The sequence below is a fragment of the Anopheles aquasalis genome, chromosome 2 (genome assembly GCF_943734665.1).
Source record: "Anopheles aquasalis chromosome 2, idAnoAquaMG_Q_19, whole genome shotgun sequence".
NCBI lineage: Eukaryota > Metazoa > Arthropoda > Insecta > Diptera > Culicidae > Anopheles > Anopheles aquasalis.
In genome coordinates, this window is record NC_064877.1 from 51,281,462 (window position 1) to 51,307,949 (window position 26,488).

At 38.2% G+C, this 26,488-nt stretch overlaps 1 protein-coding gene across 1 annotated transcript; it reads left to right on the plus strand.

The window, feature by feature from the left end:
* Positions 1-359: 359 nt before the first annotated feature.
* LOC126571536 (uncharacterized) lies at positions 360-26,190 on the plus strand. Its single transcript, XM_050230119.1, has 9 exons — positions 360-532; positions 1,263-1,422; positions 8,389-8,599; positions 14,151-14,408; positions 14,529-14,725; positions 21,430-23,586; positions 23,712-24,074; positions 24,238-24,642; positions 24,706-26,190. Exons 2-9 carry the CDS (start codon positions 1,386-1,388, stop codon positions 24,927-24,929), a joined length of 3,852 nt encoding a protein of 1,283 aa, XP_050086076.1. The 5' UTR covers positions 360-532; positions 1,263-1,385; the 3' UTR covers positions 24,930-26,190.
* Positions 26,191-26,488: the final 298 nt, after the last annotated feature.

The window sequence follows — 26,488 nt, forward strand, 5'->3', positions numbered from 1 at the left end:
GAGCGTTGATTTTTTTTCGAGCAAATTTGGCGGCAAAGTTCGAGCCCAATTACCGTTTTAACCCTCAACCCACCGTTCAGGTCAATTTTCCAAATTTCCAATTCCAGTTTGTTTTAATTGTTCTACGTCGGCTTAACATCTGCTCGTCTGAACTGGGAAAATTTTCGTTAGTAATCTACGGAACGATTTATTCTGAACTTGAATAAAAATTGCCACGATTTTAATTTAAACAACGAAAGTTGAGTGAAACGGTGCTGTTGCGATATTCGGGTTTGAGTTTCCTTATATATATTATATAAGGTTATAAGATTAGTTTTGGCCAGGAGACAACTAAAAAATCACATACCAACAGCATACAATCGGTTTGCTGATGTAAGAATACATGGCTTTCGCGTGAAAAGTGATTTCCATTTGCTGAACCGTAATCAGCGCAGCGATTGAACGCGGATTCCGTGAATGCCACCAACGTCCCACAAGAAGGATTAAAATGTTTAAAGTGTAAAGGGAAACACCGAAAGAAAACTTCCAGCATGTAATGCGAAACCTGATAGCTTAGTGATGCTAAAGCGTTCATGAAATATGGGAGCCATACAACATAAAAGTCGGTCCCGTGCAATGAAATTGCTGTATCTGTGAAAGCGTTCGGTGTCGTTGGCGGTAAAATGTATTTAAGTAATATTGTGCCGGCTATACGATATTATTCGGTGCACAGTTGGAATGGATTGCATAAAATCTTTTTGATACGCAATGTGGCAAAGTGAAGCGATAATTATATTGATCGTATAAAAACAATGATTATCGCCGCTTGTCCAGGATCGGAAGTAGTATTTCTTTTATATGCACTAAATTGAGCGGCTTGCATTGTGCATCAATAGCTTATGCAATTTGATGTTCGACATAGCATTTCGGTTTATTGTTGATAAATACATACTTTCCGGTGTTCTGCTAAAGTGAAACGATAGTGAGCAGTGGTCTTTTTTAGTAAACAGTCCCGTTCTTTTTAGTGTATGTGGTTATTTGGCGGAACTGTTTAGGAATTCGATTGTTTATATTATGATAGAAATTCATATGCAAAAAAGTTAAGTTAGTTTATGAGTGGTCATGAATATAGTGTGGGAGAGTATTTCTGAGCTAATATGTATTTCTGGTTGATTGCCGCTTTTTGTGGAATATAATTCGCCATTTGTTGCGTAAATAGTTATAAAGGGGCAATGACAATTTTATACAACATTTATGATATCACTAGTTTTTATTCAAAAAAGGCAACAATACCGCGGAAGTATCTTGTCCAGTTTTGGAAGACGTGATTGGCAGTAGTGCAACAGTGAATAGCAATAGCGAAATTTTTTCGTTCATGATACTATTCCATCCCTTCAAATTTAACAATGAAAAGGCGTTTCTGGAATATTGCGATAGTAAAAGGTGAGTTTTTTTCTGTATAGCTAAATCTTCATTTTTAATTATTGTGTATTCTCATGGTGCATGCTGAAAATTCAATTGGATTCAATCATTCGATCATGTGTCGCGTCTTTTTAAGTGAAAATTGGCATGCAGAATGCTTGACTTGAACGCTTGGGAGTAATACGATGCATCGATTCGGTCTATTATTCTTGGAACTCTAACTTATTAATTACATAGAAGTATCGCGATTAACGCTGTTGAAATCATGCAGATCTGTCTATCGTTTTTTGTCCATGGAAACCTGAACTATCCGAAACAGAAAGTTTACCAAATATCATTTTCCTGGTATTAAGTTATAGTAGAGGTACCATAGATGATTAGATCGTATTGGTTTTCATTCAATTCTGCAGAATTATGTTGATTTACATTTTAAATCCTTAGTCAGTCGATCATTTTGAAACATATTCTAACTTTCTTATTTTTCGGTTTGACTCTCTACGGCAAAACAGTTTTCATTTAAGCGAATCTAATAGTTTTTCTCTTAATAGTTAATAGTTTTTCTCTTGCAAAATTGTTCTTGCTAAATGTATGGTGATTTATGTAAAGTTTATGGTATTTTCGGGCCAAAAAAAGGCCCGTTTTTAACGATTTTTTGTGACGTAACCATTAAACTGTATTTTTGCAAGTAAATGACATAACAGTCTACAACTTTTGAAGAATATTTGATATAGTTTATAGCAACATTCATGAACAAACTATTCCATGGCATCAAATTGTGGTAGGCGTGTCGACGAAAAGTTACTTTTTACGGTGTCCATCGTAGCGACATGACGGATCATCTGAAACATACAAATCGATATTCGTTAGAAAGGTTATAAGTTTATCTAGGTAACCTCGGAGAGTTTTTGGTGATATTTTAATTTTTCGATTTTTGGCAGATTTTTTAAGTTGAAAAAGTGATGCTTTTTGCGATTCTGCCATAAAAAAACGAACTTTACAGAATTGTTTAAAAAAAGGTATAAACAATTTTAACAATCTCTCGACGAGGCTACCTGGCAAAAAGTGTGCAAATTATGTGTTAAAAATTTCAAATCGATCGGCCTAGTAGTTTTTACGGTACGATGGACACCGATTTTGAAAACGTTGGTTTTGGGAAACGCTCTTCAAAGTAGCGTGCTGCATGGAGCCTTGTATGAAACGCGGATTGTCAAAAATCTGTATCTTTGTCAGTTTTTCCTCGATTGATCCAAAACTTTTACACAATACTCTTGAAAGGAGCAGCTTTCAGGGAAAAATGTTAAAAACATGTGTCATAAATAAAAATTAAATACCGAAGTCCCCGCTTGAACCTCATCCTGAAATAACGAGTAAAGTAAACGAAAGGAGTTAGAAATAAATGTAATAACCCCGTAATAACCGCTCGATCCACGTACGGCAAACATTTGTAGTTTTGCATTTCTGCTGTGAAATGTAAGGGAAAACTAGAGAAATGCAGTTTCTTTCTGGCGCTCACATTGTGGAACTCCAGATAACGCATAGTGTCGACTCTAGCTTCCAGATAGCGACATAAAACTTTCTTACCTCTTACACTCTTCCTTTATATGGTCATAGGTCATAGTCTTGAAATAGCAACCGTTTTATTCGCGCAGGCAGAATGGAAATAGCATATTATTCTGTATGAACTGTTTACTGAAAATTATAGTATGGTAATCAATATTCAAACATTGTATATCATGTCTTTGTGTACTCTCATAAAACTTAATTTGTTTCTTGTATTGTACTCCTCATGTAGTATGGTCTGATTTCTGAGTTCGTACCATTATACAGGGTGATTCAATTTGGGTGCACGATGTTAATTGCCAACCATTCGAAAACCGTGGGACTTAGAAACGATTTGTTTGTACATTTTACTAGTTGAATGTTTGACAAATCATAGAGCAACATTTGGCGGAACAGTAAGTTTAAGTGGTGGAAATCTTTTTTGAAAATGGACGTTCAAATGTTCCCTACTATGAGTGGTGTTCGCTATCGTGAGATGCTAAAACACTTCTTATGGCCTGAAATCGATGGTATGAACCTGTATGATATGTGGTTTCAACAAAATGGCGCCACTTTCCACACAAGCCATGAAACCATTGCCCTTTGACGCGAAAAATTTGAAGGCCGGGTAATCTCACGTTTTGGCGACGTGAACTGACCGCCTCGATCGTGCGATTAACGCCATTCGATTTTTTTCTTTGGGGTTACATTAAAGAGAGAGTTTATGCGAACAAACCGCGAATGATTAACGAACTGAAAAATGAAATTATTCGACAGATCCGGGACATGGACCCAATACTATGTCGTCGAGCTATTGAAAATATGGAGCAAAGAATTGCGATGTGCCACAAAAGTTGTGGAGAACATATGGGTGATATATTGTTCCATACATAATTGTAAGACGTGTACGTGTTTCTTCTAATAAAAAAAATCTACAACGGTATTGTCCAAAAACTTTGTTTTTTTATAAGCAATCATCATCGTGCACCCAAATTGAATCACCCTGTGGAAACCATTAGCGTGTTGATAACTAAGGGAAAAATAATATTATATCTCCTAGCTTATTCGACGTGAGTGTTAGGTTTACCGCTAGCGTTTCAAGGATGGACGAGGATGTCCAAACCAGACATCTCACTTGACAATCCTAACGCTTAAGGATCATATTGCTATGTCTTGTCTATAACTGCCACAATGTAGCATATTAAAGAACATGTGCGAACCATCTGGTTACAAACATGTGCGAACCAAACGTACACATATGTGTTACTTTTCAGGGACAGTTACGGAATCAGCCCATAGATTCTATAACTTGATATCCAACAGATTCTATAACTTGATTGGTCAACAAAATTGGAATCTTGTGTGATTTTCGCGTTCTGGATGTGTCTCTCAGTTTAGTAATATGTGTGTTTCACTTTTATATCAATATGTATCAGATTTGGTTAGGAAATAAGTTTCTTCCAGAAAGGCGCCTGCAAAGTACGCAAGGTCACCAACCATGGAATTGCTATTCTTTGTATCAGCAGTAAGATCTTTGGCTTCTTCGTTCTCTAGTAAAATGTTCTGTAGTTTCATTTTCTCGATCTTCCTCAGGCCGCTGGGGCTGATTAGATTCAGGCGTGTAATTCTCTTAATTCTCCGTTCAATCACAATCTCCACCGTTATCATTCACATTATGTCATATCATACCTCGTTGTTTTAAGGGACATTTGATCTATCATTTAATCGAAACAAAACAGAATTTGGAGAAGTAGACAAAAAAGTTATAACTGTTCAAAGATGTGTGAAAATAGTGAAGAAATTTGCTATATTTTGAAAATTTTCTAAAAAAAAGAGAAAAATGCCACACAAGCCACCAATGAAATTTGTGAAGTTTTCGGGGACGATGCTGTATCAGTTCGTGTGGCACAACGATGGTTCGCTCGCTTCCGTTCTGGAAATTTTGATGTGAAAGATGCACCTTGCTCTGGTCGACCTATCGTTGCTAAAGTCGATGAAATGATTGAAAGGATAGACCACATGGATCATCATATAAGCAGCCGTGACATCGCTAAGGAACTAAACCTTCACCATAAAACCGTTTTGAACCATTTAAAAAAGGGTGGCTACAAAAAAAGCTTGGATGCCGCATGTCTGTGAAAAATTCGTTGGACCGAATTAACATCTGCGATTCCTTGCTGAAACGAAATGAAATCGAACTGTTTCTGAACAACAGTCTCAAAGCCAGAATTGACGCTGCGGAAGGTTATGTTGTGCGTTTGGTGGGATTGGAGAGGAATCATTCATTATGAACTAATCCAACCTGGTCAAACTATTGATTCTACAATTGACTGTGACCAATTGATGAGATTGAAGCAAGCAATCGAGGAAAAACGGCCAGAATTGGTCAACAGAAAGGGCATCGGCTTCCACCATGACAACGCTAGACCACACACATCTTTGATGGCTCGGCAAAAACTGGGAGAGCTTGGCTGGGAAGTTTTGATGTATCCTCCATATAGCCCAGACCTTGCATCATCGGATTACCACTTGTTTGGTTCTATGCAAAACTTCCTTAGTGGAGTACCGCTGGCTTCAAGAGAAGCATGTGAAAACATCGTGTCACAGTTTTTTAACGATAAACCACGGAGTTTTTACACTAAAGGAATTATGTCTTCAGCTGAAAAATGGCAAAAGGTGGTTAACCAAAATGAACCATATTTGGTTGAATAAAATTGCTCGAAACAAAAAATATATCCCTTTGAAGTTTAAATAAAAATACGAAAAGACTTATTTGATTACCTAATATGATTCCATTTTTTCAGTGACTATGATAGCTATTCTATGCTCTGTATAACCTTTTTAAAACTAACCGTGCGGGGTGCACGTGAAGATTGCAAACACGAAAAGATATTTTTACACACCTTTTAAAATTCAGGAAAAAGTCACTTTTCCGGCACATATACTCGCAAACAATGACTTTAATCAACAATCAACCATTTTTACAATTAATAACACAAGAAAATTCAACAGCATAATAAGCGAGAAGTAGATCAATTGATAAATAACAATTTAAGAACTGATTTTGGTCTGGTGGTGGCTAAACTGGTCATTCAAACTTAAAATTCAATTAACTGATTTATGCTGCATGCAAATTAAAAAAAAACATATGACGAAATAAGCTACAGGTTTTATTCTACAAGATAAAAATATACACATAATTTTTACATGCGGAAACATAACCGTTTCGGAGCAATGTAGATGATCGTCGTGAGTGGATTTTTATTTGTGGCGGGCACTGTAACACTTTTGAGTAAACTATCACCAAGAGGGCTGATAAATTACGTAAACTAATGTATGTAAGTACAGTTTAAGGATGGTGAACATTGCGGGTGCAGTTTTTAGAGTAGCTCAAATTATACCAGGTTCACACAATTGCCTATTTTATTGACCACCAGTGTATATGGGGCTGCAAACTTTAAAAAAATATCACAATCGTTTATCAGAATTTGATAAATAAACTTATAATCTCAAATGTTAAAAGGCCTAGCTAAAACATTTATTTTTACGATTTTTTGTCTACTAAATGTACTAAATCATCCAGTTTTGCAGTCGGAATTAGTTGCGGAAATGACCAGAGCGAAAATTAACTTAATTGATGAAAATTTTATTGAAGAACTTATCAGGTGTACCAATATGAAATGAGCCGTTTTGGGTGAACATGAAAACAATTTTTTTTAATGGAACGGTAAATCATATTTGATTCAAAGTACTGTCCATTGTTGGAGACACATTTCATCTATTTTTCATGTAGTTTGTGGCGAGGTAGTCAAAAAAATGTTGATCTGGTGGCCAAAACCAGTGAGAGACCCAAACTTTTAGCTTCTCGTAGGACTTGAGGTGCTGCTCAGCCATCGCGTGTGCAATGGATGAAAATAAATGATAATCGAAAAGTTCCAAATCTAGTGAATGCTGCGAGGGGGATAGCAGCTCCCAACCAAGTTCCTTTGCGAATCATGGCTTTGGGACTATTTGTGTAGCTTCTCTATTCTTGCACCATGATATTTTTCGCACGTTATTGTCGTATTTGATCCACTTTTCATCTCCTGCTACCATTAGCTTCAGAAACGGTTCGATTTCATTTTGTTTCAGCAAAAAATCGCAGATGTTAATTCGGTCCAATAATTTTTTCGCAGACAATTCATGCGGTATCCAAAAATCAAGCTTTTTTTTGTAGTCACACTTTTTTAAATGGTTCAAACCCGTTTTATGGTGAAGGTTTAGTTCCTTAGCGATGTCACGGCTGCTTATGTGACGATCCTGGTGTATCCTTTCAATAATTTAATCGACTTTCGAACAGAGCGAGGTGCATCTTTAACATCAAAATTTCCAGAACGGAAGCGAGCGAACCATTGTTGTGCCACACGAACTGATACAGCATCGTCCCCGTAAACATCAAAAATTTCATTGGCATTGGCAAAAAATTCTTGCGTGGCATTCTTCCCTTTCTAATAGAAACATTTCAAAATATAGCGAATTTCTTCATTATTTTCACACATCTTTGAACAGCTATAACCTTTTGTCCACTTCTCCAAATTCTGTTTGGTTTTGATTAAATGATACATCAAATGTCACTTCAAACAACGTGGTATGACAATACTTATTGGTCAACCTAATATTTCTGACTGCCTGTTTCTTTGTACTGAATGTTCTGCAATTCCGAATCAGCTGCACGTGCACGTGCATGTGATAATTGCTGTACATTTTATTCCATCAAATTTATTTTATTCCATTTTTTCATGAATGCCGAGACTTTCAAGAGTATTTTGTATTTTTTTGGATAGCAATAAGTTGAACGGTTTATTGAAAAAGAAAATCGGTAAAAACCTAGTGTTAATTCGAGTAAAAAAATTGGCTAATATTTGATTTTTTGGTGAAAACACAATACATACACCTCTATCGAATTGCATACATTCCAGCGGTTAAATATTTTTATTGTCTGGGAGGGGGAGGGGGTAGAAGGGATGTATTTGGTTATTTGGGCTTTGGGATTTGGTTTGGGCTTCTTTTCCTTCCCCCTTCCCCTCCTCGAGATATTTATAAGTTTCTGGCACGTCTCATTGGTTATTTAGCCATTTAAATTTCTGCTACAAAACGCCGAAAATATGCAATTCGATAGAGGTGTATGTATTGTGTTTTCACCAAAAAATCAAATATTAGCCAATTTTTTTACTCGAATTAACGCTAGGTCCCTCAAGGGACGGGCATTTCTGCTGACACTTCCATTTTGGGTCAACCTGTTCAAGTATTAACATCTTCTTAAGTGCTGATGATAATTTAGTTATTCACCACGTTATTAAAAAAATAAGGATAAAAAGCATGGTTTGAGCAAATAGCAACCAGAAGTATTTACATTAAAATATGTATTGTTATATAACCGTTTTATATGTTATTTTTGACTCTTTGAAGTGCTACCATGGCCTCTGACGTTTATTACGCTCTTCGTTTTATCTGCTGGGGACGAGATTCGTGATACTCGGGAAGGTGAAACAGTGACGCTCAAGTGCCGATTCGGCGCGCAATCTGCATCGGGTGATTTTTCCTACTACTGGGCGCAATCTACTGGTAACAAATTTGACAATGTTGCCATCAAAGGTGTACAGCTTAACATGAACTACAGGTATGTACAGCGGTCCATATAAATTAATTAATATATTAAATTATGAATAAACATTTCAATATACTAAACGGCCCGATTACAGAGCCATGCACTAAAGTACTACTGTGTCACGAAAGTAAGATGAATGAGTTCCCTATGTAGCGAGTGAGCGAATATTTAATTCTCTTATTTTTTGTAGGTTGTTTTTTGTGGTTTAAATGACACATTTCCTAATTTTAGATCAAACGAGCAGCCACTTGAACTTTCTTTACGGATTTCTTACTTCTCAAAGCGAATACAGCGTCTCCAGTAAACCAAAATATTCGACACAGCTGTCAGTTTCTTTCATTCATTTTTCTAATCGTCGCGGGCGATTTTGTTCGGGATGATATCACCTGTTTCCTTAATACACTTTGGTCAGTACTTTGATCGACATTCATGCCAAGTTTCATGTCAAAATAATGGGACCTATTCCCAGCGTCTGTCTTTTTTCTGAGACAATCGTCACAGCGCATGTAGACGACAGCGAGAATTGCCCGAGAATGAGCCAAGAATTGAGAATTATGTCAAATTAAGGTGCTTATTCTGTAACTTGCGTTTACGATGGCCTATAGGCGATGATTCATTTGGGTCATTTTGTGTTCATTTGGCGTTCACGATCGCCTGCATGTCGAGTGCATTTTTGTGGTCGACAGCATGCGTTCTTTTTACATCGAGCATCGAGCATCTGAAAAACAGTTATAGCGTCCTGATTGTGCATCAATAATTTCTTTCTGCTAATCGTATACTATTATTACAAAGGTTAAGTCGTTTTTATACCGAAAAAAACAAGTTAATTAACAGTTTTTTTACTTCAAACTGTCATTTTGAATTGTTTATTGTTTTCGAAACGTTTCGAAATTCGCATGAATCATTGAACGCCTGAGGCCATCGTAATCGCAAGTTACAGAATAAGCACCTAAATGTCAAATCCATACAAATTTTGACATTTGTCATTCTCATTCTCTATTCTCGGGAAATTTTCGCTGTCGTCCAGATGCGCTATAACTCTGCGTACACAAAGTCCAGAATCTGGAGATAATGTATGTACTTACTTTACTTACTTATCCGGCGCTATAACCGACGAGCGGTCTCGGCCTGCCACAGAAGATTCCTCCACCGCTCGCGATCGAGTGCCGTCGTCCTCCATGCCGGTAGTCCAGCTATTCTGGCGTCAATGTCGATACCGTCGCTCCACCTCGATTTGGGTCTACCACGCTTTCTCTGTCCATCCGGAAGGCCTAAGAAGACTTTACGGGCTGGGTCGTCGTCTGCCATTCTCATGGCATGCCCAGTCCACCGAAGTCTCACGCGCTGCGAGTTTCATGCGCTGCGCGACATTGAGATCGCCATACAACGCATACAACTGTTTTCTCAGGCTGAAGTATGACCGGTTGGCTGCTAACACCCTAGCGCGAATCTCTTGGTTTATGTCATTGTCGGTGCTAACTCTTGACCCTAAGTAGGTGAAGTTCTCGACGACTTCGAACTTTTTGTCACCTATTAGTACATTACCCCCAAGCATATTGAACTCAATAGCTTGTCGGGCCGCTGATGGTGCCACCATAAACTTGGTCTTGGCTTTGTTGACCTGCAATCCGAGGTCTTTTGCCGCCTGCTCTAATTTGATCATCGTCGTCTACTGTGAGACTTTCTACAGTGATCACAAAATCAGTTTTTAAATTTTTACTTCCATCAGACCAAAGAGCGAGGGTTTTGAGCAAACCAACGATGATTCGTCAAGTGATTTAAGTTTGGTGATTATTGTGGTTTGAATAAAAACTACGGCGAGTACATCCAGAACAATTTATGGTAAAAACAAAATTATCTGATTGTAGTTGAGTCATTTCAAGACAGATAAAAATGCCTTCAGTCAAAAGATCAAGTAAGAGGTGCTCAGTCGAAATTCAAAAGGACTTGCACTAATCCGTAGAAACCAGACCTCTGAGCATCGGGAGCATGTTTTCAGCTCAATTGCGTATGTCTGAAAGTCGAAATCAAGATCTCAAGAACAACGAGAAAGGATTAATGATAGCGAAAGACGAAGGCAACAATAAAATCAGGATCAGGGTCGTATATGTGGAACAAATGCGAATCCTCCCGTGGTTCATTTACATCGTGCCGCATTGGTATATGGTTCTACGATCCCCTAAAAATGGTTGTTCGATTATTTTGGAGTAAAAACTGTATAACACCATACAATAAAATACATGAGGGTGGATAAACTTTTTTTGCGTGCTTTTCGTACCTTGCTCCACTGTTTCTGTAATATCTTTGTTTCTCGGAGGTATTTTTCAGATCTGTAAAAAGCAAAGTAAAGAAGAATAGAAAACAAAACTATTGATATGTGATACGCATTTTTAGGCTGAGGGTTTTCATGAAAAATCAGTCAAAATGTAAATTGTTTGCAAGGGGTGGATAAACTTTTTTTGCATACTGTATCTACAGGGTAACTGACATGAAGTGTTACCGATTCAAAACACTACAACTTTTTTGTTTGAAATGATTTTGTATTGATTTCAAGGACAAAATTGTTTTAAAATAATCAAATTTTCAGAAACTATTCGCTTTAGCTCAATGTGACCACATTTGACTCGACTATAGCCTTCTAACGGCCCGAAAAAAATTGATGCTGCACGAATGTGATCTTGCGGTATTTTGGCTCGTACAATTATCGTACAATCGATTTCATTGTCGCATCCATACTGGCTTATTTTTTAGTCCTTACCTTGCTCCCTAACTTGGACCAGATGGAATGGTCCATCGGATTTGCATCTGGCGAAATCGAAATCCAATGTGTGGACGAAATGAAGTGTGGAACATGATTTTTTAACCATTCTTGGTTCGCACGAGCTTTATGAGACGATTCCGAGTCTTGTAGGAACGTCCATGGTCTGCGACTGAAATGATTACGTGTCCACGGCTCTAAAGCACCTTCTGAAACATATTATCAATAACGTGTTGCTTTTTTTTTGACTCCAGGATCGATAAAAACAGTTGAAGAGCGCCCATCAGCGGTCACAACGGTCCAAAACATTTATTGCGATGGGAAATTGCTACGAGTGGCCGTACTTAGGCTCAAATTCAAGTGTGAACCATCGATCAAGTAATCACGATCCTTTTTAAAGGTTATGGATAGATTAATTTGATTTTTTTTTCATCGGAGAACACAATGTTTGAAAATTCGCCACGTTCGTGCAAGCGCAAAAACTCCTTTGCTCGTTCGCACCGAATTGATGTTTGCTGCGGTGTAAGATTGTGTCCTTTTTTGAAGTTGTAAGGCTTATCCTTGAGATCATTTTTCATTATGTGTTGCATAGGATCGAGCGAAATTTTAATATCTTTTGCGAGGTTTTTATGGACTGCGACGCGGATTTCGTGGAATTCTGGCCTTCACTTTCCGAATCATTTCTGGCGATGTTGCGGTTTGTTTTGGTCCACTTCCATAGCGTTTGGTAATTCTATAAGTACCATTGTATCGATTTATGGAGCGATACACAAACATTTTGATCATTTTAAGGTGACTGAGCTCACGAATTATAGCTTTTTTTTAACATATATGAGGACGGACGAGCCGTATGTTTAAATGCCAGGATCTGGGTTGACTTGAAGAAGATAGTCCCGGAGGTCTCCACTTCAGAGTCGCGAATGACCCTCTCTAGCGTCAAGACGAAGAGCAGGCAAGCCACCCCATCCCCCGACGCAGTCCCTTGTTGGTAGCGAAGGGGCTTGAGAGTTTTCCATTCACCTTCACTTGGCATGTAACGTTGGTCATGGTCATTCTTACTAGCCTGATTAGTTTCGACGGTATCTCAATGGCTCTCATGGCATCGTACAATTTTACCTTGGCTATGCTATCATAGGCAGCCTAGAAATCGATGAAGAGATGCTGTGTACTTCTCTTAAACTCAATCAACTTTTCTAGGACTTGCCTGATGATGAATATCTGATCAGCGGTGGAACTCCCTCGGCGGAATCCTCTCATACCAACTATCTCGGCGTATGGGTCAAGTCGGTCCTGAAGGACAAGGGAGAATATCTTGTAGGCAGTATTCAACACCGTAATACCCCTGTAGTAATTGCGTTCTAACTCATCTCCCTTCTTGAATATGGGATAGATTACGCATGTACACCACTCCTCCGGCATAACCTCGCTATCCCAAACCCCAGCGATCACTTGATGAATCTCCTTTTCTAGGGCTGCACCTCTATATTTGACCAGCCCGGCCTCTATTCCGTCCGTTCCGGGTGCCTTATTATTTTTCAGAACAGAATCTGGAGAACATGTATTAGGTCTATGCGTTGAAATCCGCGGTGTTTGTACCAAATTTAATCGGTCATTTCTCAATAAATCTTAACAATCTGCTTATTAAACATATTGACTTTCGCTAGCCACTACTTTTTACTATATTTTAGGCAAATTTCGAATTTCATGTCGAAAGAACTGCTCATCTTTTGAAGCAGTTTAGGCAACTGCCCTCTTTTCAATACTTTCATAAAGTATGAGGTGCTGTGCTTCAAACAATTTTTTAATCAACCAAACAAGAAGTATTTAGAAAGAACAATGTCTGGGGAATACTGCGGGGAGGGTAACATTTGGTCTTCGAAATTTTCAAAAAAGTTTTCATCGGTTTTGCAGCATGCGGCCTAGCGCTAGCATGTTTAAAAAAAAGTTTATTACGTCATTTTTCCCATTTTTACCGTTTTTTAAGTCAGAGCTTGCTTCAAATGGATCAATTATTGTTGATAACGTTCTCTATCAATAATTTCATGAGTTTCCGATAGTTCTTAGTGCAAGACACATGTGAAAACTGGATTTTCTCATTATTTTGGTGTACCCGAACCTTCTGTGTCTTTAAAGACAAAATATCCGCTTCTAAACCTTTGAAGCTAGCTTTCACTTTTTTTTTGTATCGTAACATGTTCAACATAAGCTTAAACCAACACATGATAATTTTCAGCAGCTGTTTTCTTGAAGTGAAAAAAGGTTTTTAAATCTCCCCGCAAAATGGACTTTTCAGGCACCAAACTTGACATTTTCAACTGGAGAAAAAACTATGTTGTAGTCAATATTATGAACGGTGCCTTATAGCGTTTTAAAGGTATTTAGTTATACTTTAAAACGACATAACAAATGAGGATGTAAACCATCCCCAAACAAAATGGCGCCATGTATTAGCAAAACCACGGATTTCAATACATACACCTAATATGTAGCCCCAGAAAATTTCTGGGCGGAAATATTTGTCATATTCGACTTGAGGTTCTAATCGGGTTCAGACCGGTTCTGTCAAACTGTCTGTTGATGTATGCGAATTGACAGATGAATCTTTCTTCGCGTAGATTTTATACAGTGCACGCTAGGCAAATAAAAGAACCGGTAGATTCTACGCGTAGATTCTACGCTATTTTGAATTAATTTATTTAATTAATTTATTTGAATTTTTTTAAATTAATTTATTTGGAGGAATTTGACTGAATAATTTGAATTCTATTAAGTAATAGTTGTTTTGCTTTCCACATGCATTTCTAGAATCGACTTTCGGCCTGAACAAGGCATATACGATCTTAGGATATTGAATACCACCTATAGCCAAGATAATGGTCGCTTTGAGTGTCGCGTGAAGGCTAGTGGAACAGGTGCTGACGTACACCAGGAATACTACAATCTAACCGTACTGACTCCACCTCAGCCTCCAATTGTTGAACCACTCGATCTTAATACCACCGAGGATGAAAAGTTTGATCTAACATGTAGCAGTGTTGGAGGATCGCCAGATCCAAGCATAATGTAAGTTTTTGTGCACTAAAATATTTTCCAAGACTTTGGAATCGAAAAATTTAGATGTGAAATAAAACGATCCTCTATAATCTGTGCTTTTTGTTTTAATCGTGTTTGTGTCACGCAAAGGTGGTATCGGATGGGTTCTGAAGAGCCTCTTGAAGCGACTATTACAAAGACAGGGTCAAAGGAATTTCGTACTTCCATCACACTGGAAATAGTGCCGCGACGCGAGGACGATGGAGCAAAGTACCGTTGCGTCGTTTGGAATCGTGCCATGTCGGAGATAGATGTCTTGGAAACGACAGTCACTCTTTCCGTAAACTGTAAGTACTTCATTGGCAAATATCAATATTATTAACTTCACCAATAAGTGGTTTAATCCTCCGAAAGATCGGCTCATGTAACGATCTGTCATTAGCCCTCGTGTTGATTGGATTCCAATGTAGAGGTCGAGGGGCGCACTCGACACTCTAATTTAAAGCCAGTCAGGAATGGCGTCCTTAAACGATTATTTTTAAACTGTGCGCAGGAATTATATTCATTAAAAGTTTTTGAGCTAAGACTATAACCACCTCTTAGCTTAACGTGATCTAACACAGTGGTCTGAAACTCGCGGCCCGCCAAACTATTTTATGCGGCCCGCGGCCTCATCCTCGGAACATATGTATTTTAAGTTGGATCATTAATTGTATGTTCTTTGTAATTTTATTCTATGCATATGTTAGAATTGAAGATTGTTGATATATTTGCAATGACAATAGCGTTAAAAAATTGAAGGAAGAAACATTTTTTCAACATTTCAACATTCAACACATAGAGTAAAGTGGGGCAAGAGTGCGCACCAGCCATTTCTAGAAAACGGTAGCTCTGAAACTAACAACAATATACTTGTTTGAAAGGTCATGTAGTGGCTTGTTCATACGTGTTTTTTTCTTTTTGATTGGATAAATAACAACAAAGAAATGTAGCAAGTTGTAGTTTTCGCCATTTGCATATTATTTAATGTTTTTTTGAAAACACTCTCATTTCGTTTACATTTTCTCATGCTAGGCTACATAAGTCACAAAGACTCCTTAATTAATGTAGAGTCAAATGGTGAAAACTTCATTCCGGAATACGGACTGATATTTTGGTATTTTACCATTTTTCTTAAAACGGCACTATGGGGCAAGAGTGCGCAGTGCGCAAGAGTGTTGTGGTTGTTCTTTTGCCTAAAAAATGCCGAGAATGCTTTCAAAGTGTGCTGAATTTGCCCCACCATTGGGGCAAGAGTGCGCATTTTTTATGTTTGCTTAATATGCATTTATAACAAGATGTATGAGTACGATCAAAAAATTTTGTTCCTCAATTTTAAGCTATAGACCCATACTTTGTGTGTAGCTAACAGGACGAACACTTCATTCCTTAGAGAAATACAGCGAGTTAAAAGTTAAGTGCGCACTCTTACCCTACTTTACTCTACTATATACGCTGCAAAACAATCCCAGCTTCATCCTTCTCGACACGTTTTCGAGTGGGTTAGTTTCCTCAGGCTAATATGGCTGGTTGATAACTGTTCTGTGTGAACCGTGAAGATAGCGATGACTTTAAACTTATCCTGCAATTACTAAATCGGTTATACATATGGTCTTGGTCTCCTTGTCCTTAAAATTATAGATTATTGGCATACTTTTATGGTTACGTTTATGAAAATGAAAGCTGTTTTTAAAGGTTTAGAAGCGGAGCGTTTAAAGCGAAGCAGACATACAGTTTTGCATTTTAAGTGTGCTTTGGCTAGAAAACGACAAAAAACGGGATAACCGATTTGATAAAGTGATTTTTCAACATGATAACATTCGACCACGTGTTGCAAAATTGATCAGAAACAATTTTCAAAATTTGGTATGGGAAGTGACACGATTGCCGTTGTATACACCAGGCATTGTTCTTTCTGAATCCTACTTGTTTGGTTGCAAAAAAATTTTTTGGCAGGACAGCACCTCACTCTTTATGACCGTAGCGTAAAATGGACCGTTGCCTGAATTGCCTCAAAAGATACGTTCTTTCGACACGGAATTTGAAAATGGCCTAAAAGATGGTAAAAAATAATAACTAGCAATGGGTAATATTTTGATTGATGTAATTGTTCTTTTAGTGTTGAAAATAAATGGTTTTTGCCATGCCAAAAAATCGAAATAACTAAGCTATAGACAATGTGAGGAGTCGTTACTTATCTGCCGTGCATCCGTTTATCATCACGGTTTATCCAACTTACAACAGCACCGTGCCATACTCTAAAAAAGAGCCGTGTTCTTATAAGCACAAACTGGTTCTACATCATGTGATCAGTTTTGAAGAAATTGCCCAACACGCATCGTCATGTTCCTAACGAACAATTGAGAACGACAAAAATAAATCGAACCCTTTCTAAAAATGGAAAAAAATCCTTTGCGCAGAAGCGAGTTATTTAAACGGTATTTCCGTCGATGGCATTTAAATTGATCGCAAAGGCCGAGGAATGCTACCTACTATGTATCTTAGTTTCTAGATCTCATACTCATATACACGGTTCCATTCCGTAAACAAAACCGAAGAGCTGTAACCGAAAAGATTTAATATGGTGGGGTTAGTACGTGCGGTGACCCGGATAAACTCACTAGCAACCCGATGTAAGTCTAATTTGTTCTTGCATTCCCGTAAGGTGTTGAAGTAAAGGCACGAAACCTGGATGATTATTTACGCTACAATTCGTGTTTGAAAAGCTGTTTACGTTCACTCGCTGCAGTCGCAAACAGCTTCTCGTGCGTTGTCTATGATTATTTTTCATTCTCATTCATTCTCAACTCGTGACCCAACCGGATATTAAATCTAGTTCACTGTTGGCCTACGGTAGTCCGAGTTTCTTGGACGTGCATGTGTCATGTGAAAATAGCCTTTGAGAGACTCGAAAGATGCTAACGAAAAAACCTATAAATTACAATCTCAAGTAAACCATCACACAATCTGATGCAGGAACAACGGTAGAAGAAGCAACCGTGCCGCTTCTCGAACAATACACGCCACATTGACAAGATCCGTGGAAACAGTGATGTAGAGTAGATTCAAGGGATCAATACAGAATGGATTGATTTTTTCACCGCCCCATTCCTTTCATATGCCGATTAAAGTAATATATCACAATCATATCGTTCTGGTACGTATCTATTCACATTTTTAATCTTCCTTCAACCATTTAACTTTTAGGAATCTTCCGCATCCCAGTTAGATTCATCCCACAGTAATAGATGGTGGGATTTTCTGTGTGGTACTTCTGGGTTTTTCGATAAGTGAACGACATTTGTTGTATCATTATGAAAAGCTACCGACTTACAGTGCCCGGCACTAATAAAAATCCACTATCGACTATGACTTATATTCGAAACGGTTATGTTTCCGCATATAACAATTATGTGTATATTTTTATCTTGTAGAAGAAAGCCTGTAGTTTATTTTGGCATATGATTTTATGAATTTGCATTCAGCATAAATCAGTAAATTGAATTTCAAGTTAGAATCTCCAGTTTAGGGTATGACACAAAAAAAAACCACATCATGGTTTTAATGCATAGCTTAAAGAAAAGTTATTGTAATAAGACATTTGTTAGTTATATGCCCTCCTCTCTCCTTGAATAGTGATTGGAGACATTTTAGGATGCTTACTATCGTTTTTCTTGGGTAATGTGAACCCAAACTGTACCATACATCATTAACCGCATCATATGAAATTATTGCTTGTAGGTTACACTCAATATTTACAGCTGAACGTCTAACATAGTTCAGATGCATTGTAGAGTATGAAATGAGGCTCTGGTCAGGCCATTTCATTAGTCTAAATTGGTTCTCTGTGTGGTGTTCTAATGTGGCTCAATTTCAACACTTATTCTTCCAAAAGCGATCCAAAAACATCAAAATACTCATCTGTGATCGTAGTTCTTTTAATTTTAGTATACTACCATGATCAAAAATAAACCGGAATTTTGAATTTATTCCGCGCGGGCTTATCAATTTTGAATTCTGTTTTTTTTATTACGTTGACGGCTCTATTAGTGATGTACATGCCAAGTTTCAGCTTGCCAGCTCTTCATTTACGTTTACAGCAGAGAATTGTTTGCATTAAGTTTTTACGTCATGGCGATTTTTAAAATTGATTCAAAACATGAACAAACTTTAAAAATTAAATTAAGTGTTCCGACACATTAAAAATGATACAAAAGTGTTATGGTGACAATACTCTATCAAAAACACAGGTGTACCAGTGGTATGAACGCTTTAAAAGTGGTCGTGAGGCTGTTGAGGACGATTGTCGTCCTGGAAGGCCATTGACATCCAAAACTGACGAAAATGTCGATGAAATCCGAAAATTGTTGATCGAAAAGCGCAAATTGACGATAAGGGAGATAGCTGAGACCACCAACATATCATTTGAATCAATCCGCAAAAACAAATCTGCCTTGGTGGGGTTACAACTCGTGGATTCTCCATGAAGATAATGCGCCATCTCATAATGCGTTGATTTTTCGAGAGTTTCTCGTCAAAAACAATACCAATACCATTCAACAACCGGTCAATTCAACTGATTTCGTATTATGTGACATTTTCCTATTAAATTTATTCAAAAAACCACTACGAGGAACTCGTTTTGAGAGTGTGGAGGCAATAAAGCTAAAATCGCCGGTGGCACTAATGATTATACTAAAAATCGACTCCAGAAAAGTTTTGAGGAGTGGATCTAACGCTGGCACAAGTGCATTGCATCCGACGGGGACTACTTTGAAGGGGACAATTTGAATTTTGAAGAAAAAACAAGTACTTTTCTTTTTATGACCAAATTCCGGTTTATTTTTTATCATGGTAGTATATGCAAAGCATGACATTTCCATTTTTGCATGGTTGTGCGTAGCGTAGCCTCACCGCTTTCAAGCACTGTTTTTAGCCGTTAGTTTTGGCCCAACTCCTCAAATATCTATCTATATATATAAATTACAAACTCGTACTTTCGAACGCACATCACTTGAGAACGGATGGGCCGATTTCACTCTTTCTTCGTTCTCCGTTCTCATTAAAAAACTACGGTGAGTACATCAAGAACTATTTGTGGCAAAAAGAAAATTATCTGATTTTAGTTGAGTCATTTCAAGACATATAGAAATACCTTCAATCAAAAGATCATGTAAAGGAGTGCGCAGTCGAAATTCAAAAAGACTGGCACTAATCCGTAGAAACCAGACCTCTGAGCAATGGAATCAAGCATGTTATCAGCTTCAATTGCATATGTCTGAAAATCGAAATCAAGATCGCAAGAACAACGAGAAAGCATTAATGATAGCGAAAGACGAAGGCAGTAATGCAATCAAGATCAGGATCTTATATGTGGAACTATTGCAAATCCTCCCGTAGCTCATTTACTTCGTGCCGCATTGCTATATGGTTCTACGATCCCCTACAATGAAATGTTGTGTGTTGAAAAGGGGAAGATGGATGAGGAGTGTTAACATTGCCCAAACATATCGTTTCGAAACTCCCCGATTGTGATGGCAATTATTGGATGTTGGTCATCAGTATCATTAGAAGCATCAGTACAGTCTAAAACGTTTCCATTTTTATGTTGCATTAAAAACTATACATCTAACATCTTAAATATAAGCCTCAAGAATTGAATGGTAGAACGAAGTTTGCCGGGAACACTAGTAGATTAATAAAACCAAACAATTCATTTCTAAACGAGAAGCAACTTGAAAGATTTTGTTTCCGTGAAGTTTGTCTCGTTTTTCTGTTCTGCTTGGTAGATAAGGTTTTTTTTCTTAGTGATATAGTTTGTAACCCATGGTTAGAAATGCCACAATTTTTTTTTACGGTTAGAAATCGATACTTATAGCATTTCTTGAAGAAGGCACCTTGCACCTTCTAGCACTTCTTGAAGAAGGCACCAGGTGAAGGGTGTTTTCATTTTTCATAGATACCATGAGTGAATGTGGTTGCCGCTTGGCTCCTCTACCACATCCATTACCACCACTTCCAAAATTTAAACAATTTTATACAATTCTCAGTAAGACTTATCGACTATTCCCATGCTTTATAGCTATTCTATACTCTGTATAACCTTTTTAAAACTAACCGTGCGGGGTGCACGTGAAGATTGCAAACACGAAAAGATATTTTTACACTCCTTTTAAGATTCAGAAAAAAAAGTCACTTTTCCGGCACATATACTCGCAAACAATGACTTCAATCAACAATCAACCATTTTTACAATTAATAACACAGGAAAACTCAACAGCATAATAAGCGAGAAGTAGATCAATTGATAAATAACAATTTAAGAACTGATTTTGGTCTGATGGTTGCTAAACTGGTCATTCAAACTTAAAATTCAATTTACTGATTTATGCTGCATGCAAATTAAAAAAAAGATATGACGAAATAAGCTACAGGTTTTATTCTACAAGATAAAAATATACACATAATTTTTACATACGGAAACTTAACCGTTTAGGAGCAATGTAGATGATCGTCTTGAGTGCATTTTTATTTGTGCCGGGCACTGTATGGACATTTCTTATGAAGACTTCAAATAACATACTAATGTTTATAACCATAACTTCATTGAACGTTCTGGTTTACAGGCACAACCCATGCGTTTTTTGGGTCACACAATAACTCACTGTAAGTGGTGGGGGCTTATAATTTGTTTTTACCCTTTATTTTTACCCTTGAATCAAAATAAAATTCGACATTCTTCGGCAGATTTGAGGAACTTTACATCGCGCATTTTGTTAAGAATGTTTGTCTTTTAGTATAAAATGAAAGGGGGCGCTTCATTCAGTAACGACAGCAATCTCATTCGTATATTTCGAAGAGAGAAAAAATCGAATAGAGCGAAAAAATTAACAAATGCACAGTACAATATATTTCACTATATGAAGTAATGTAAAATGCCGAGTAGGTGCTGAACTTTTTAATTAATGTTACGTGTTTTTGTTTATTTGCTCATTCAATTTCTCCAATTTAGACTACCCAAGAGTAAAGGTTGGCCCAGAAAATCCGTTGCGAGTGGAACATGATAGTACGGTTGTATTAGAATGTGCTGTTGATTCGAAACCCAAAGTTGCGAATGTCAGGTGGACGCGTAATGGAAGACTTATAGGCACATTGCTGTCGCATACGATACAGCGTGTATCAGTGCAGGATGCAGGCAGCTACTCCTGTTCAGCAGATAATGGGCTTGGTAAAATGGGCGAACAAACCATCACACTGGACGTTCTATATGCTCCGATTGTAGTGATCGAGTCAAAAATCTGGGAGGCGGAGGAGCGATCGATTGTATCAATACGTTGCAATGTGACGTCCAATCCACCGCCTGTCACCATCGAATGGTTGAAGGAAGGTAATCCCGATTTTCGGTATACTGGTGATATGCTGCAACTGCAGAATGTTAATGCAGAACACGCTGGACGTTACATTTGCCGCGCAGTCAATATGATGAAACCATATAATGGAAATATCGTGGAACGTATAGGTCATTCAACGGTGGCTTTGTTGGTGCGTCATCGTCCTGGTCAGGCGTTCATCAATCCAAACAATCCAATTGTACATGTCGGCGCGATGCTGACGCTGAGATGTTCCGTGAACCCTCCCGGCTGGCCAGTACCTAAATTCCGGTGGTTTAAGGATGCTGCTGGCGAAGTATCCAATAGCAAAACGATCCTTGCGCAAGGGCCGCAATACGTGATACCACGTGCGCATCTTGGTAGTGAGGGAAGCTATCATTGCCATGCCGTGAACGAGTTAGGCCATGGTCCAATGGCTACAATCAGGCTGGAGGTTCATCAACCTCCTCAATTCATCGGGAAAATGCAACAACACGTGACGAAGCGCGTTGGTGATATGGACTTCTCAGCTACTTGTAATGTAAAGAGTAAGCCACGGCCGATAGTAAAATGGTTTAAAGATGCTCGAGACATCACGTCGGATGCCAATATGTATCGCATCAGTACAAACAACAACGATGGTTTAATTGGTATAGTCAATGTCCAGAGCACTCTACTATTCCAAGGTAAGGCTCGAACGCTCAAGAACCAGCTCCTTCCCAGTGATAGGGGTACGTACACGTGTCTGTTTGAGAACGACGTCAGTGCTACGAATGCTAGTATGAACCTGCGCATTGAACACGGACCAATTGTTCTACATCAGTATAATAAGGTTGCCTATGAGATCAACGAGAAGGCGGCCATCTTGTGTCGCGTGCAGGCGTATCCAAAACCTGAGTTCCAATGGCTACTCGGTAGCAACACTTCTGTGTTGTCGTCCGATGGGCGCTACGCAATAAATACTACTATTGACAACAATGATATCTACACAAGTGTTTTGCATATTAACCGTGTTAAACATGAAGATTACGGAGACTATAACTGTCGCGTAGGGAACGCCATCGAAACGATTCGAGCACCGGTACGTCTAGAGCCGAAAGGCCCCCCGGAAAAACCAACAAATCTCGCTGTAGCCGACGTTGGCTCAAATTATGTATCGTTAATATGGAATCCTGGCTTTGACGGAGGCATCATAAATACGAAATTCTTTGTGTCTTTCCGAAAGGTGGCCATTTCGCAGCACAACCAAGTAAGAGATGATTGTACAATTATGCAGCAGGTGAGCTCAGAATGGATTGAATACGACTGCCAACGGGATGAGCCATGCAGCGTGACACCACTCGATCAGTATCAGAGCTACGTATTCAAGGTGAAAGCCGTTAACGGAAAAGGGATCTCGGAACCTTCCAACGAGGTAGCAACGACGACCAAAATCAGTAAAATACCCACTCCACTACATGTTGGTTTTGACCCAGATACCAAACGGATAGGCATAAGAGTTGGAGCCACCTGTTTACCACTGATAGCGGTCGTCGAGACAATTGGAAGTCAGAAAAGTCTGATAGCGTCTTGGCAGGTTGTGCAATCTATCCCTCTTACCGTGTCTGGTAATGGTCCAATGTTTATGGAACAAGTCCTCGCGACCATGTACTCTGAACGCCATTCAAGCAGCGATCGTTCAATGACTAACGATGACGAATTTCCTATGTCACTCGAGGAGGAAATTGGCTGCAAAATTCGTGTCAAGCTATGTCTCAATCCGAGCCACGAATACTGCGGTGCTTACATGGATGCTGAAAGTAAGTACCTTCAAATCCTAATAACTATTCATTTTAATTTCGTAATTCTGAGTTTACGCTAGAGTTTACGCCTCGTGTATCCCTGGCTTATTATCTGTTCATAATGTTCTTCCTATTTGCTGCAGTTGGTCCAGCATTGGTACAAGACTCTGGGATCATTCCCATGCCAACGCAAATCGCAATTGCCGTCTTGTGCGCAGTGTTTGCGTTGTTTTTCGGACTCATGTTATTTTTTTTGCGGTGTAAACGAAGCCAAATGAAAACATCGAATCAATCAAAGGACTATGAAATGGATACCGTGCGACCATCGAACCTGACACAACCAAGTCAAGCACCTCCTCCTTACTGTCGCATAACGCCAGGTTTGGGCAATAAGGCGCTAGAACACTCAATAGATCTTGCATCGATATACGCTTCTCACAATGGATATGGATATAATACTGGAACTAGCAGGCAGGTAGTTAATTGCCCCCTGTCACCGAACCAATGTGAGTATATTGAATAGCCCGTGTAACTTCAAGTCATGAAGGTCTAGTTCTTCATTGCATGCGCGGCAGTGACAGCATGTCTCAATGTAGGATAATATTTAATAATTTACGATGCAATTAACATTAACATTGTTCTTTTTTATGCAATATTCATCGATTCAAGGGGTCACGTTAGGCTACATAGAAAACAGTTGCACACACTCGTACAATGATGGGAGTGTCAACTCGCAGGATTTCATTTTGCAACTCCAACACAGTTCGGCTTATGCTCCCCTGACAGTCCCTGTAGCGAGTATACCCAGTACAACCTATGCATGTCAACCACTAGCTTCAAACTCGGGCGGGTTTGGTGGAGCTAGATTAGCAGATGAGTACATTCAATATCCAAACCAGACAACTCCCAGTCAAATGGCCAGTGAAGACGATTACTTACATCATCACCAACAGCAAGAGTATCATGCGATAACTTCGCACCAAAGCGAAAATCTCTCTCGTCAGGAATACTACAATGATTCTTATGCATCTACGCATAAGACAAAAAAGCTGTTTGAGCGTTCTTCCCAATTAAGTAAGCCATGATATCACATCCTCGAGAATTATTTCATAACCGCTCTTTATCAATTTACTTCAGATTCATCATGTCATGACGTCAACGGTTTACCAGATCCCATCAAATTGACCAAGAGGCATCAGATTGACCAAGAGGAGAGCAAATCGCTACAGCTAAATTTTTCACAAGACCATAAAAACTCACAGCAACAAAAATCGCAGCCGATGTACGATGAAAGCCAGGGAAGCGGATACTCGACACCAAATTCACGAAATCGTCGCGTCATTCGAGAGATAATTGTTTGAAAGCAACCCAGGATACGATTTGTGGATGGCAAACAACCTACCGCGCTAGATCACATCACTTGGTAGTCGTACGTGCCTTTGGATTTCTTCCTGCAGTAGTTATCTGATGATTTACCTTAACGCAAGAGGTTTAATAATCAAATCGACGACTTTTCTCGTCGCCTGTAGCCACTAAATATTTAAATATTTATTTCAAAGCGAAAAACACGAGAGGCATGATTTTGTAGCAAAGTAGCGAAATTTCAAATGTATCTCCTCTTTGATCGTTATCGAGCTATGAGAAAACTATGAAGGTGGCAATCATGTAACGACATTGGAAGCTAAAATTAAAAACTCCGGACAAAAGAGAAACGTCTAAGTCTGATCTATTTGATACCTCGATGATGAAATTTTATAAGCAGTTTGTAAAAGCAGTTTTATGCGAATACTATTAACAGATCTAGTTGATGTAGCCTTGTTGGTTGTTAGTCCATCTTCAGCATTTGATATACCAATGATAAGAATTAAATAATTATTATGTAAACTTTTCATTGCCAACTCGACATGCCATTGCTCAAATTACTTTCTCGATTGGAAAAATGAAAACTCAAAAAATATGCATTACGGAAGAATCATTAGGACAGGGTACCTCTGCGAAAAGCATTGAATATAAGGTACCTTTTACACGTTTTTACACGTAATAGGATACCTTGTTTTTAACCTCGTCTTTGTGAAGGTAATTTATTATGTACAGCGGGTAGAAAATCTCATTGCGCGTAGACATCGTATAGTACGTAAAAAATATCCTTGACGAATCGAATTTGTAGATTTGATTTAAGACGAAAAGTGAATCAAAGTCATTCTTGGACACCAGAACAATGCAAACAAAAAGCCATTTTTTTTCTATTTACATAATCTTTATCCGCATATCATTTATTCGAAATTTAATTATTTCGCAATCTTAAGATAAAATTCTAAGAATATTCTGTTTAAGATCTAATATCACTGCATCACAACTAGGCTAATGTTCTACTATTTTCAGTGACAATAAAAAAGCGCATCAGAAAAACTGCCACAGCAAACGACGAAGGTGTGGCAGTTATATGTTGTGTAATGATAATCACGAATTTATCAGCGTAATCGAGACCTATTGAACTTGTTGAGCGTTGTTGCCAAATGTATGTCTTTTTATATACAAACTATTTGCGAGTTTTATTGTCGAAAAGACAGTGCAAGAAGGGAAAGCAGATACTTTTTTTAAATAAAAATTATGTAATGAAAAGAAGGAAAACTTTTACCTTCAATCTGTCGTGAGACTTTCCGTATTATAGTTGAATTACAAACAAAAATCCACATCTTTGAGTAATGGATGTATTAAAGTTGTATCCTAAGTTCAACAACCTTTAGAAATCCATGAAACTGCAAGTACGAGTAAAAATACATTCACATAAATCATATAAAGAGAGACATTATATCACAATGCTGTTAGAATGGTACAAACCTAATATGACTTATGATGAAGTGTATTAATAGAATCATGTAAATAGCGACTTACGCTATAGTATGCAAACTGTACATAT

Bases quoted from the DNA above. Each gene is read 5' to 3' on its own strand.
- LOC126571536 (XM_050230119.1), top strand. From the start codon at position 1,386: ATGAAAAGGCGTTTCTGGAATATTGCGATAGTAAAAG. The intron at 1,423-8,388 runs GTGAGTTTTTTT...GACTCTTTGAAG, and splicing joins GAATATTGCGATAGTAAAAG to TGCTACCATGGCCTCTGACG. The intron at 8,600-14,150 runs GTATGTACAGCG...ATGCATTTCTAG, and splicing joins CAGCTTAACATGAACTACAG to AATCGACTTTCGGCCTGAAC.